This window comes from Glarea lozoyensis (genome assembly GCF_000409485.1).
Source record: "Glarea lozoyensis ATCC 20868 chromosome Unknown GLAREA17, whole genome shotgun sequence".
In the NCBI taxonomy this organism is placed as follows: domain Eukaryota; kingdom Fungi; phylum Ascomycota; class Leotiomycetes; order Helotiales; family Helotiaceae; genus Glarea; species Glarea lozoyensis.
The window spans coordinates 311,752-326,089 of NW_007360991.1; the positions used below are offsets into that span (position 1 = coordinate 311,752).

Consider the following 14,338-nt stretch of genomic DNA (forward strand, 5'->3'; position numbering starts at 1 on the left):
TAGAAAATCTTGCAGGAGTCGCTTCGAGCCCATCATTCGTGCCAACTTAAAGTCGCATCTCATTGCCGCTGCGACAGCTTGACGAAACCGAAGCTCTCCGAGCTACCGAGTCCAGCTTCTGCCTATACAGTGTTAAAAATGGCTCCACGCGGGGGCAAGAGTCAATTGAAACGGGATCGTGTAAGTCGCAACAACGACCGTGGTGCCTTGCGAATCAGTTCAATTCATCAGGCTGACAAGCTTATGTCCTAGGCCGGAACAGCAGATGACTATAACGAACCCAAAAAACCTAGAAGATCCGAACGCAATGCGAAAGACGCATCGACTCCTGTTTCGACGAAGCAGCATCTGCCGTCACCTGTAACCCACCAAGATTCGTTATCGTCGAGCGACCAGTTCAAAGATGGAACCGCCACACCGCCTGAAGGCAGACCGAGTCAGATCCAACATCGTCCTACCGAGAGTAATGTGCCTGAAGGACTTTCATCTCCACCGCAAGACCTTCCAACACAGGCATTTTCCCAATTCGTGTATCCAGGAAACTTTTCAGAAGATGTGACGAATGAGCAAGAAGAGGGTGTTTGGGGTTATCTTCATCCACTTGATCCGCAATATGGAAAGACGTTGGTTTTAAAGAAGAGAAACGCATGTCCAATGCCTGGAGCAAATGAGCTTGGAAACGGTAGCAAAAATAAAAAGAAGGTAGAGGATGAAAAGGAAAGGCTGACTCAAGAGGAGGAGGCTTATGAGCATACGAAGTTCAAAGGAATCGCTTCAGGGGGATACTTGATTGGACGGCATCCTGAGTGCGGTATGGTCTTAAAGAATTGTTTTCCAGATATCGGTACTGACAAAGCCTCTAGATTTCATTATAGACGACCCAATAATTTCCAACCGACACTGTCTATTTTTCACAGAAAACAAGGGCGGAGATACAATAGCGGTCGTCGAAGATTTGTCGAGTAATGGCACATTCATCAACGAAGCAATGCTTGGTCGAAACAAACGGAGAGAGCTTCAAGATCAGGACGAGATAACGGTCAAGGATGGTGCTAGATTTGTCTTCAGATACCCAAGGAGTCGTGATACGAGTGCTTTCCTACAACAATACACCCTCCTAGAGAAGCTTGGAAAAGGGCACTTTGCAGAAGTGTTCTTGTGTGTTGAGAAATCTACCGGCCATCGCTACGCAGTCAAGGTGTTCACGAAGCAGCCTGGTGTAGAGGAACGATCAAAAACAGAAGGTCTTCAGCAGGAGATTGCGGTTTTAATGGGTGTCAGTCATCCGAACATGTTATGTTTAAAGGATACATTCGACGAGTCAAATGCTGTGTATTTGGTACTGGAACTTGCTGCTGAAGGAGAGCTTTTCAACTGGATAGTCATGAAACAGAAGCTGACTGAGGATGAGACTCGGAAGGTCTTCATCCAATTGTTCCAAGGCATGAAATACTTGGTAAGTCGATTTGTCTTGGTGTAGTGCCCATTGCTAATCATACTTCAGCACGAGCGAGGGATTGTTCACCGAGACATCAAACCAGAGAATATTTTACTCACTGATAAAAATCTACACGTGAAAGTCGCAGATTTTGGGTTGGCTAAAATCATCGGAGAAGAGTCTTTCACTACGACACTATGCGGAACGCCGAGTTACGTTGCACCTGAGATCCTCGAAGAAAGCCGGCATAGGAGGTATACGAGAGCAGTCGATGTATGGTCGTTGGGAGTAGTTTTGTACATTTGTCTTTGTGGCTTCCCGCCATTCTCGGACGAATTGTACTCCAGAGACAACCCGTACACCCTGACCCAGCAAATCAAGATGGGGAGGTTCGATTATCCCTCTCCATACTGGGACTCAGTCGGAGATCCAGCTTTGGATCTCATCGATAGGATGTTGACGGTAGATGTTGAAAAACGATACACTATTGACGACTGCCTTGAGCATCCTTGGACAACCCAGAAGCCCATCAACACGACTGACAGCACTGACGGGCTTGTCGGAGGAATCGCAAACCTGGATTTCAGTAAGCGAAAAGTGGCTAGGGAGCGAACGCTGCTCAGCAGCTTGAATGATGTAAAAATAAGCAAAGTCATTGATACCCAAACGGACCAAACCCCAGTCAGAGTTTATGTTAAAAATCCAAACGGCAAGCCTACCAAGGGCAAGACGGATAGTGTCAAACCTGTCACCGGAGCTGGCGGAACACCAAAATCCAAAGCTGGTGCTCCTAAGCAGGAAGAGAGCCCATCGCAGAATCGAGGGACCAAGGAATTTATGGAGCTTGGAGGGAAAGGTGATCAAGAACTTTACGGGAATGAAGATTCTGTATATGCGCCAAAGGAAGTTGAGAAGTGAGTTTGGTGATTAATTATCGATGATTTACAATATTTTGTGGCACCTGTGTTTGTTGCTGGTAACGCTCTTGTAATCATGTTTTCCTGTATATAGGTTTGTGCCTTGGTCTGGGACTCGGTTTGGACAAGAAAAGCGAGTTTGGATGTTTGAGTTCTTTCTGCTTTTTGGTTGTTCAGGCTGAGGTTGGTCGGGTCGGGGCTGGGCTGGGCTGGGTTTGGGAGTATTTAGGTTGGGTGGGAATGCGAATAATTTAAATGCACGTAATTGATCAGTCATTTGAAAATAAGGTCCTGGCTTGGGTTTGTGGGGTTCTTCTTGGGTGTATGTTGGTGTGATCAATTTATTGAAGGCTCCTATTGCAATACATAATCTTCTATCTGAGGTGTTAGGTCAGGGTTTGAGATCACGCAGGAAGTAGACATATGTTAAAGAGCGTATACAGTTAGATTTTTACCTCCCCCTAACAAAATAACACCACTCACTACTTCAACCGAAGAAACGAAAACTCTCACCACCTTCTTTCAAAAAACTAACCTCTCAACCTTCGCCTATTCATTCCTTCTAACACATTTTCTTTTTCTCACACAAGTCCTCTTTTCTTCCATACCACCCTCCCTCCCTCCCTCCTCCCATCTTCATCTCATCCCTCGATCCCAAGAATTAAGCACAATGAGCCTGTGGTCTATATCACCCGTCATATTAGCACATAACTCACGCAGGAGCAGAAAACAAATATCTCCGCAAAGAGGAATGGAGAGTACGAGAAGACACAAAACTCACCCCTCACAAACCCGACACACGGATTTCTCAACCACGATCGTTCCGCCCGGTTGGCAGGTGAAGAGAGCGTTGCGTTGGACGATGTTCCAGAATACTATTGCACCTTCATCAGCCATACTTTCCTAGTGATAGATATTTCCCTAATGCTGGGTTTGGGAACTTTGGATGAGAGTTAGGGGACATTTGGAATAGGGGCTTACGGTTTTCTTGTAGATACCAGCCGCAGTAGGTGGAGCCTGGGAGACAGGCTACGGGGGCGGCTTGACGGGGGGAGAGGGTGGGGAGGGTGGATGCGAAGGCGAGGGGGAGGGCGGGGAGGAGGGTGAGGAGGGTTGGGAAGTGCATTTTGAAGTTTTGGTTGGGGTTGATTGGGTGTGGGTTGGTTTGGTTGGTTTGGGTGAGTGATTGAGTGAGTGATGGTGAGGATGATGATGATTGTGATGGGTTTGGAAGTGGAGGTAGAAGGGAGTATTTATGTTCGTTGGAGCATAGAATGAGGGTTCGATGTGTGTAGGTAATCATATTGAAGATGTTATTGTGTTCGGTCCTGTTTTCATGGACTAATGGTTAGGTTCGACGTATCTGATCTTTTGATTACCGTTTCGTTCAAAATCGGGGGACAAGAGCTTGGTGGCTTGCGTTGGAGATTGGGTTGCGTGTCTATGCCTTCAGCCATCATGGAGGTAAAAGCTATAGTTTCATCCACTTTGGTGATGTTTTTCTCTGTTCTGGATTACGATGGAACTCCTCTACTCCGTTTGTCAAGAGGAGAAAGATGTAGAGGTCTGTGGCTTGCGTTTGAGATTGTCTTGTGTAAGTATAACTTCAACCGTTAAGTCGTGGGGACCAAATACTACCTTGATGGGAAAAAAATTGACGGGACTGGAACATGCACCCATCAATGAGCAAGTTGTGTACGTATGATTGATCCGAAAGTGACTGAAGATGTTTATCTGACGGCGTTACATGATGATTGTTAGGCTCTTAGAGCAGTTGATCCTGGTCTTTGCCAATGGGCTTCTTTCACCTCGATTAAATGAGCGTAAAATGGCTTTGTTGTAGGCCGCTGAAAACTTCTTGGGCGGTCTTGTAAACATGAGGTTGACACGATGAAGTCAATACACACAAGCGAGCCCCAAAAAAGTCGTGGATGCCCGAATGCATTCCACGCGACTGAAAACCAATAAGATCGTGAAAAGGAAGTCCGCTTGATGTCTGCTTACTTTAGGCAAGACTCGCTTGGCACATAAACGTTGAGTGTTACACAAGTCTGACAGCTCTACAGTCGCATTTGTTCAACTCGTCAGCCCGCCATTTTCAACATTGATTACAGCCAAGATGGTTAGCAGTAATCACTGCACCGGTTATGTTGAAACCTCGTCGAGGTGACGCTCCAAAGGATTGAGCAGGCTTCTACTCAGCTTGCCTCTTCATTGCTTCAACATCTCATTGCAACCTTCCCCAGAGTCTTGGCTCCTAAACCATGGCTTTCTCTGTCGAAACCAGCGCAGTAATATACTGGAATAGAACCTCCAAGGATAAAGAAATCAAGTCCGCGGAGAAGTCTGAAATATTGTTGCTTCCAAGAGCTTGCTCCAAGTCATGGTGACGCCTCTGGTCACTTTTGTTGAATGGGAGGGAGGGAATGAAGCTGAATGAACCAAAGAAGGACGTCAGGCCCTCATAGCCAGGAGTGTTGTAAATTAATCAGAGTGATAGCAATATTGATCCCCTCGAATCTTGATCCTCCACTCCATTGGTGTGAACTGTGTGCTTAACCATCTGATGCCGGTGAAGTCATTCGGAAAGCAAAGATTCGGGGCCCGGACTACTACTCCACATGATGTAGTATGCTCATAGTTCCATGAAACACTAACACAATCATGATCTCAATCTTATTTGGAATATCAATCTTGGTTGTCAGAAGTAGAACAGACGAAGAGACGAGGAGGACTAGCCCTAGCGTCAGCCCAAGCGATATCATCCGTGCGGGCCGATCGCGGGAGAGCGATGGCCGATCCCGATCAACTGGTGGGTTCCAAGTGGATCATTCTAGCCCCTTTTTCTCCTGACATCTCTTTCCAGAGCCAGACTTTCTTGGCTTCTCTTCTCAACTCTTTGACAAGGTCAGCCCTATCTCAACTTCTGCCGTTCTATCGCCCAAGTGCCGTCATTCCGTCTTCCTTGAAACAGGCGGAGGATCAGATGGGTCTACTGCTTATTTTTGGCAAACAACTCGTTTACCGCGTGTTCAGTTGACTGATTCATCGTCATTATGAAGGATGTCTTCTCTTTCGCTATGAATAAAACGAAGAACGCTAGGATGATTCAACGCTGACACTGGTACCATTTACACGAAAGAATACGATCGGGCGAAGAGGACTTGAAATGCGACAAGAGTTGTCGAATGAAACAGGAGGAGTTCTTATGCCCGGATGTGCAAGTATCATTCTTCACCCTAGATGTGCCAACTCTGAAGGTATCACGCCATTTAATGGTGTGAACATTACCTAGGTATATGGCAACATCGTAGCGAATACGTCTGATCTAGCAGGACACTCGACCGTTACTCCTTTTTCAGCAAGTGCGAAGCATCACCTGCGAAAGGACAGCGATCGCGCGTCTGAAGTGCAATGGGTATCTGAAAGTCATCACATATCAACTCTCCTGGCACGCTCTTGAACAATACATGATGTAAAGATACGTTTTCTTGGTTTTGCTCAGGCTCAGCTTCATTGATCTTTAGCGTTCTCTCACTTCTCTAAACGTTCCTCAGCTTGCTCCAGAAAATGGTAGACAATCTGGCACGATTTCTGTTTCCTGTTTCCTGATGGCTCTAAATTCTCAGCTCTGTCTACGGGTTATTTCTCCTGCTCGGCGCCCTTTTGTCTCTGAGATATCATGCGATTTTGTTTGAGCTTGGTCAGTGGCTGCGGTCAACTCCTGGCTTCAAATCTCACCGGATGCTTCTTCGAAGTTATACATCCAGTCGCAAAACTTGTTTGACACTTTCCTTTTCGATTTCGCAGAGCACTCCATTGATAGTAGAACATTTCCAAATGTTCGGTTTCAAGTGTATGCTCAGCCACACATGAGATATTTTTCGAGGTCGGCCGGGGGTGCGGAGTGATCTGTACTTCGTTCTTTGTTTCACCACTAGTCTTCCCCCACACTTGCTATTTCCAGCATTATGCAATATATTCTCCTATGGCATCCACCAGCTCTTCTCCAAAGATCCGTTTGATCTTCAGTGATTCTCGTTCTAGAATGTGGGTTCGGGTCCATTTATCTTCCCACCCACAGGTCCTGACGGAAATTAAGGTTACCCAAGCTTCGAAGATCATAGACGTCGGTACACGTCTCGGGCCCAGAAATCGCGACTAGTCTAGTAGCCTTAGAGCAATCTGATAGACTAGCAACGAATCAATCTATTCTCACTGCTTGTGTCATAGTCGATAGATCAAGAGTCGCTGTCCGCCCCATATTACCGCGTGTTGCGATCGCGATCCACAGCTTGCTCTATGAAAGCTGCGGTCTTGTTCGGCTGTTTTGATATGGTGTTGATGACTTCGTTTCAACTTCCCTGTCTCTCCGGTTCAAGCATGATAACCTCGTCGATGCTGTCACAAGTTTCCCCGAGCCCTGAACTTGGGTCTCTACATATAAGATGTGGTAAGTTATCCTCGAGATAGTTTTTCGATCACCATCTTCATTCATTTCTTGCCTTCGGGTTTCCAGTCCTTAGCTTCACTCATTCATTCTCTGCTTCCTTTTTCAATTTCAGCCGTTACAGTAGTCAAGCCCTTGATCGTGGACTTTAAGGTCTTCATATAAGCAACTCAACCAATATTTTGCTTTGCTATTCACATCCCGCCACTCGAAATGAAGGCTACACAATTCTCTTCAGCAGCTCTTGCCATAGTCGGTACCATTGGTCTTGTTCAAGCAGCGCCGCAAGCATCAGTCATTACCTCCTTCGAATATGAGGTGGTTACCTCAGAGTCAGTAGTCACGCGTACGATACCAAAATTCATTACACTGAAAGACGCCGCCGGCTCTGCAACAGCCAGTAAGTTAACTTATACCATCTTTGGCAGATGGGGCTAACCTTATTTAGCACTTCTGGCAAGCGATTCAATCTCTACATCAATTTCCACAGCACGATTCTCCAATTCATCCTCAGTCATTCCCGTCGCGACTAAGACAGCAACCTCCGTAAATTTAACCTCTAATGGGGACAGTGGTAGCTCCAGTACCATTTCTACCCCCATCCTTCTTTCTACAGGTGTCTCTGGACCGCTCGATATAAGTTCAGCTGCAGGAGCGTTCGCCAATGCCACAGCCTTGCCAGACGGACCTTCAACTACCCTGACGGTCTTCGCCACACAGATATCTACCATTACAAGCTGCAAGCCCGAAGTGACTAATTGTCCCGCCCGCAACTCTGCATCTGCTGGAGTAGTAGTAACTCAGACAATTGCTCTAACAACTGTATGTTTGGAATCAATTTACTTAGCTTGCTTTAACGGTAGATGTGCTAATATATTTGCAGACCGTTTGTCCAGTAGCATCGGCTGATGAAGTCAGCTCTTCGATTGTCGCCTCTGCTATTGCTAGCGGCATTTCAGGTGTCACTGCGATTGAATCTGCTGCTACAACTGCAAGCTCGTTAGAATCTTCAGTAAGCACAATATCTTCAACAGTGCTCGTACCATCGCAAGCCTCTATTTCCGCCAACCTTACCGCCTCCGCCGGCTCATCTTTGAACTTGACCGGTACCTCTGTATCGGGTAACTCTGGTGCTAGCGCAACGAGCTTGTCGGCAGCCATTTCATCTACCAGCGTTTCCACTTCGTTGTCAACACCATCCACTAATATGAGTTCAATCGAAGCTGTCGCCGCCACCTCCAGCTCCTCCATAGTCTCCGCTGGTGTGTCAACTGTATCAGGCGTTGCTCCAACAGTCCTGCCACCATTTTTGAATTCTACAGTGTCGGGGAACTCTGGTATAAGCACCTCTGGCCCCGCCGGTCCATCTACCACTCTCACTGTAATCGCGACCCAAGTTTTTACCGTCACTTCTTGTGCAGCATCAGTTACTGATTGCCCAGCTCGTACCACCAATATAGGCGCAGTGATCACTAAAACCATCGCCGTCCTCACGACCGTATGCCCAGTCGCTGACGCATCCGGGGTTTCTTCTGCGGTCATCTCGAGTGTTAGCGCAAGTGGTGTTGTCTCAACTGCTATTTCGGTTTCGACCCCAGTGTCAAATGGCGCACCTCTTCCCGCCGTTACCATCACCTCGGTCGTCACTCTCGTAGCTCCCACGCCGGGTGCGAGTGTTCCTGCTTCTGGCCCAGCCGCTCTTCCTGCAATTTCAACTGGAGCAAGTGTCGAGGAGAACAGCGGGGTCTCAGCATCACTCTCAAATGCGAATCTGTCAACAAGCACCGCCATCACTACCATCGCTGGAGTGGAAAGCACGATCACAACAATCGTGACTGCTACTGCTGTTGTTGGCACCCCTGCACAAGGAACAGATGTGTCTGAGAACAGCGGAGCCTCAGCGTCCCTTTCTGAGGCTGATCTTTCAACCACTGTCGCTATCACTACAATCGGAGGAGTTGCAACTACCATAACAAGCGTTGTAACAGCCACTGAGGTTGCCGTAGTCACCATCACTCTCACCACTACCCCAGTATCAACCGCGACCTTGATCTCAACAATCTCATCCAACGGTGAAGCAATTCTCACGACCATTACCAGCACCTCCACGGGCGCACCTGTTCTCGTTACCAAGACTGCAGTTGGAGCCGGCAGTGGTGCTCTGCCAACCGCAATCCCAACCTCCCTGGGTGGTGTCGCGGAAGGAGTATGTCCTTGCGCACCAACTCTCACTTCTGGAGGCGCAATTCCAACCCAAGGTCTTGCCTTTGCAGCAGGAGCGAAGATCACCCTCGAAGGCACCGTATACACCATGGCCGCCAACGCCACTGGAATGTTGAAAGAATTCGGGGTCCGGGCTTCAGGTACCGCATCTCGAGGATTCGCACGACCATCTGGTCGCTCTGCCCGTCTTCGTCTTTAAGTTTGCCGTGGCCGCATGAGAACATATTTCTTTTCGTCGATTTCCCTTTTGAAAAAGCTTTGCTGGGTCTTTGTATATATGGGTGATGTGTATGAGCAATGATTTATTTCTTTTGTTGGTTTGCTCGATGTACAGCTGGGCTGCTGCAAATGAAAGTTTTAACGGTTGTTGGCTTGCGGGCGTTAAGGGCTGGATTCTTGTAGAAGGGATTTTCACGGGACTTCTGTATGTCGTTGGGATTCAAGTCAGAGACTTGTAGAGTATGTTAGATCACAGACTCAGAAAATGAACATTTCGATAAATAAGTACTGGCGTATGGTCTTAGCTGCTGTTGGAAAGTCATTTGAGCGATGTTATTCACTTCTGATCTAGAAAAACAAGTCGACATCTATGAGCAACTTTCGAGAAGGCAGCATGGAAAGGTAGTTTATGGTAAGTTCACAAGAGGCTCTTCGTCTGTCGTTGGCATGTCAGTGTTCGTTGCCTTCTATCTGGAGCTTTCTCCTTGTCACCACGAGGTTCTTGGGTTTCGACGAATTGTAAGAGCGGTTATTTCCTAAGTAAGTGTATCAAAGACCCTTGTTTTTCAACATTGTAATTTTTGAAAAACCAATTCTGAAATAGGAGAACCCAGCTATTCACGCTACGGGAATACATTTTACGAACTTGGACGGTTCACTTGAAAGCTAGAAATCTATGAATTAATCCTATGATAATTTTCCAAATTATTACACGTCCTCTCAGGATCTACACAACGTCACAACCACTCCTTGTTACCTTTGTGAGAGAGGAAAGCGCCGCTTTGTTCCAGCGTGATCTCCTCAATGACCTTCTTCTGCGCAGCAATACTCTCAGCGGCAGGAGCTGGACCCGTCCAGCCCGGAAAACCGGCTTGCAATTTGCCCATCAGCACCATTACGCCCTTCATTTGTTCGTCGGATACTATCAACATTGTCAGTTCTCAATCAAAAAGACCCCGACTGGGACGCGAGCTTACCTGCTTCTTCCTGCGTATTTATTACCCCCGGACTAAGGGCCAAGACAACAATCCCTTCGTCTCGCAACTCAACGGCATATTTTGCAACGATCATGTTGGTAGCCGCTTTCATGGAGGAGTAGACCAGAGCCCCATTAATATCTGCTCGTAACACCGCCTCTGTATCTGCCATCCCCGTTGAGATGACAGTGATCTTCTTGGCTGTGCCTTGACGGACTAACGGTATAAACGCATTAATCGAGTAAACGACCCCAAGAACATTGACATCTAAACTCTCAATCATCTCTTTTCGGAGCTCGGCGGCGCGCGTGGTGAATTCAGTCGGGTTGAATCGAGCGGTGGCTAGGGTGGTGTAGGCGCCGTTGACGATGAGGTAGTCGATGCTTGACGTGATCTTTGAGACTTGGCGAGCTGCAGATTCGAGTGAAGCGCTATCGGTCATGTCGCCGGCTAAAAGATGGACGTTAGAGATGGAGTCGGAGTCGAGTTTGGCTTGGACTTTGTCGACGGATCGGACGATGCCGATGACTGTGTTGGAGGTGTCTTTGCTCAACGAGTTAAGCCATTCGTACTTTGTGAGAGTTAGTATGTTGTAGATACACTTTTAGCAGAGATTTACTTACACCGAGACCGCGGGAAGCACCGACGATAACGTATGAAGGCATAGCTGTTTGTGTGTTTGGTATTGTATTTGATAGAAAGGAGTTGAGGACTTGAAAGTCGTTATCGTTCGAGAAGTTTTAGGTTTTATTGCTTGATGGAATTGTTAAAGATCCGATGGTAAGACTTGATATCACGCAATGTTTTGTAGCTGTGAGATGAAGATGGTTCTTTAGTTTGGAAACTTCAACGCCGTATATGTACATTCATTCGGCCATGATTCGGATATGATTTCATGCAAGATTTCCAAGACTTGCCAAAACTTACAAATCAAAGACGCCATGTCTGGCGGCTGATATTCTCTTCAAGTGGACATTTTCGTAATACGATCAAGGAAAGATAGAAATTGATGCAACTTGGGGTCTGAGGGTGGATTCACTTGCCTAACCGCGGAGAGGGTGCGCGGGTTCCTGGATCTCGATCCGCCGACTCCCCTGTCTTGCCGAAACTGCAGCGGGATTTACACAGTCATGACGCCTGACAAATCAAAGCAAATCCCGCTGAACGCTGATTGATCCACTCTCGATACTCCCATTGTTCAAATCCAGCCCATTTTCCTCTTTGGCAACCACCATCATTCATGGCGGGTCGAGAACGCAGCAAGGGCGGGTGTTGGACCTGCAAATTACGGAAGAAGAAATGCGACGAAACCCGCCCGTCATGCGCGGGTTGTCTGTCTCTGGGGATTGACTGTCATGGCTACGGTCCAAAGCCTGCATGGATGGATGGCGGTTCTGCTGAGAAAGCGAGACTCGAAGGCTGGCGTCAGAGGGTCAAGGAGGTCACCAACCACAAGCGCAGACTTAGATATCGCCAGCATGAACCTCAATCACCGCAGATATCTAATTTGAGCGAGAATGATGGTACGCCTCTGACTCCGGCATTTGAAGTTGTTTCAGCACCAAGCTTGCATCACTTGGACGAGAGATACTCTCCTTTTGTCAGTGAAGCTCACAGTGCAAGCCGGATTCTCGGCCAAGAAGAAACTTCAAGCGGAGAAAATAGAAGCTCTGGCTTGCAACTACCTACACCCTCTACCAGTGATTTGGATCAAGAGGACGCAAGTCGGCCACTGCCAGCATTGCGCGAGGAAGAGGCTGATCTCTTGATGCACTATCTGGATAACGTCTTCCCATTACAATTCCCCTTTTTCAAACACAGTGCAATCAAAGGCAGCCGAGGATGGCTGCTCTCTCTTCTGATGCGACTAGAGCCACTCTATCATGCAGCTTGCAGCGTTTCTGCATATCACATGCACTTTGAAGAGCTCGCTCAAGAGTATGAACTTCACTATGGTACAATAGAAAATGTCAAAGACTTTCCGACTTGTTGCAAACTGCAAGATCAACTGGTAGAGCACAATCTTACGTTGAGCAGGCTGAGCAAAATGCTGGATCGATTGGGAGATCTGGAGAGCAATCGGCCAAATCTGCAGCTGCCTGAATATATTGACCTTATCGCATGTATGGCAACTCTCATCTCACTCGAGGTTAGTGGGTTTCCCCGTTGTTTTCGTTTTCCAAGCTCACATATACCGATAGGTCTTGAAAGGAAGCAGTGATAGCTGGCGAATCCATTTAGATGCTGCAACATACCTCCTTCCTCTTGCACACGAAGCCTTTCAATCAGGCCACGCGAAGGACCTCTCGAACACGCATAAGGAAGCGTATCGGTTCTTTTCCACTGCTTTTGTGTGGTATAAATTCCAATCTTGTGCTGCGACGGGGAACATGCTCGACCCACCCTGCGAAGATTTTGAGCTCTCAAACTTGCACATGCCTATGAGCCAATTCACAGGCTGCGAAGAGTGGATCACTGACGAACTCTTGAAGATTATGAAGCTTGCACATTGGAAAGACACGATGAAGGAGAAGAAGCAACTTAGTGTTCGAGAGCTCACAACACGAGCCCTAGAAATCGACAGGAAGCTGAAGAGTGAGATGATTAGGCTGTCTGCCCGGTTAGAAGCTACGTCACATCACAATTTTTTCGAGAATCCTGATGGCTACATAAAGTTGCTGGTGACCCGCTTATTTGGATTCAGCACCCTTATATATCTGTATACCATCGAGTCAGGACATTGTCCAGATGTGCCCGAGATACACGACAACGTCTCGAAGACAATTGATGCTTTCAAAGCTCTCCCTCAACCAGAACTCATACGCAGCCTCTCCTGGCCACTCTGTATTGCCGGCTCGATGGCTACTGAAGATCAACAGGCGGCGTTTCTCGAAATAACTACCAAGGCCAAAATACACCGCTACCCATTTGGAAGCTCCAATCATGCCCTCGCAATCATACAGGAGTGCTGGCGCATGCGAGATGATGAGAATTTGGCAGATGGGAATGTTGACTGGATGGTAGCAATGCGAAATCTAGGACTCAATGTTCTACTTGCTTAAACTAAATCATTACCTATACAAGTACGCATTCTCGGATCCTCACACTATACGCGATAAGCGAGAAAAAGGGGTACGTCACATGGACTGCATACACAAATGTTCCCCCAATCAGTTTGCTTGTGCTTTCCATTCTTACCTAAAATGAGAGAGAAACTGAACCGTGTCATTATTTGACGGGAGTTCTATTTGCAAACTTCCACCGATTAGCGCTGCAAGTGCATAAATATCAGTTTGTCTCGCTTGGCGGAATAGGGGAAGCGTCTTAGGAGGTGACGGACACGTGGGGCGAGAAAGCAACTCCGATCAGGGACGGCGATTCTTTTTGCAGTCCTATGATGGACTTCTTAGCAGTTGACTCAGCCGATAGACATGCGAGATTGCTCCGTTATCTTCACCACTTGAGAGTCTACACTACAATAAACTAGTCCAGGGAATTCTGGAGTTACAACGGATACGGCTCGACAGAACATATCACTCTTCACATTATCTGCATCCAAAACAGGAATATTCTTCAAATTTCATTCCTACGAAGTCTTCTGGCTTCCTCCACGAATATAGCCGAACTTACGCCCACTTCATCGCTTATCAACACTTTCAAAATCAAAAGCAAACCACAACACCACCACCAAGATGGACGCCAAAACCCCGTTCCCAGTCTTCAACCTCTCCTAACGAATCTTTCACACAGATTTCTTGGCATTCGCTGTTTCTCTCCGGCCGAAGCTCTAGGTCTCGCGAGTAAGATCCGGATGCATGTTTTCTGGAGAGGGGTGCATGCTTTCTGAAGAGGCATGCATGTCCGAAGAGGGATGCATGTTTTCTGAAGAAGATGAGGCATGCATATCCGAGGAGGGATGCATGTTTTCTGAAGAAGACGAGGCATGCATATCTGGGGAGGGATGCATATGCATGTCTTTGCCCATCTCTAAATCTATGCAATAAATTAGTATACGCTTCACTCTGGGGCCGAGAGCCGTGTCGAAAGAGCAAACATGCTCCCGGCCACTAGGAAATAGAGTTCAATAGGAGTAACGAAGCAGGAAAACATACCG

The 14,338-nt window shown here is 47.3% G+C and overlaps 4 protein-coding genes across 4 annotated transcripts; 3 read left to right on the forward strand and 1 right to left on the reverse strand.

The window, feature by feature from the left end:
• Positions 1 to 138: 138 nt before the first annotated feature.
• GLAREA_11936 (Protein kinase-like (PK-like)) lies at positions 139 to 2,356 on the forward strand (the record flags this gene model as incomplete). Its single annotated transcript, XM_008082718.1, has 4 exons — positions 139 to 180; positions 253 to 811; positions 864 to 1,456; positions 1,505 to 2,356. The coding sequence occupies 4 exons, from the start codon at positions 139 to 141 to the stop codon at positions 2,354 to 2,356; spliced, it is 2,046 nt and encodes a 681-aa protein (XP_008080909.1).
• A 4,662-nt stretch (positions 2,357 to 7,018) lies between these two features.
• GLAREA_11937 (uncharacterized protein) lies at positions 7,019 to 9,227 on the forward strand (the record flags this gene model as incomplete). The annotated part of the gene is made up of 3 exons (XM_008082719.1): positions 7,019 to 7,205; positions 7,254 to 7,627; positions 7,689 to 9,227. 3 exons carry the CDS (start codon positions 7,019 to 7,021, stop codon positions 9,225 to 9,227), a joined length of 2,100 nt encoding a protein of 699 aa, XP_008080910.1.
• A 757-nt stretch (positions 9,228 to 9,984) lies between these two features.
• GLAREA_11938 (NAD(P)-binding Rossmann-fold containing protein) lies at positions 9,985 to 10,889 on the reverse strand (the record flags this gene model as incomplete). The annotated part of the gene is made up of 3 exons (XM_008082720.1): positions 9,985 to 10,169; positions 10,225 to 10,795; positions 10,848 to 10,889. The coding sequence occupies 3 exons, from the start codon at positions 10,887 to 10,889 to the stop codon at positions 9,985 to 9,987; spliced, it is 798 nt and encodes a 265-aa protein (XP_008080911.1).
• A 575-nt stretch (positions 10,890 to 11,464) lies between these two features.
• Positions 11,465 to 13,286, forward strand: GLAREA_11939 (Zn2/Cys6 DNA-binding protein; the record flags this gene model as incomplete). Its single annotated transcript, XM_008082721.1, has 2 exons — positions 11,465 to 12,373; positions 12,426 to 13,286. The coding sequence occupies 2 exons, from the start codon at positions 11,465 to 11,467 to the stop codon at positions 13,284 to 13,286; spliced, it is 1,770 nt and encodes a 589-aa protein (XP_008080912.1).
• Positions 13,287 to 14,338: the final 1,052 nt, after the last annotated feature.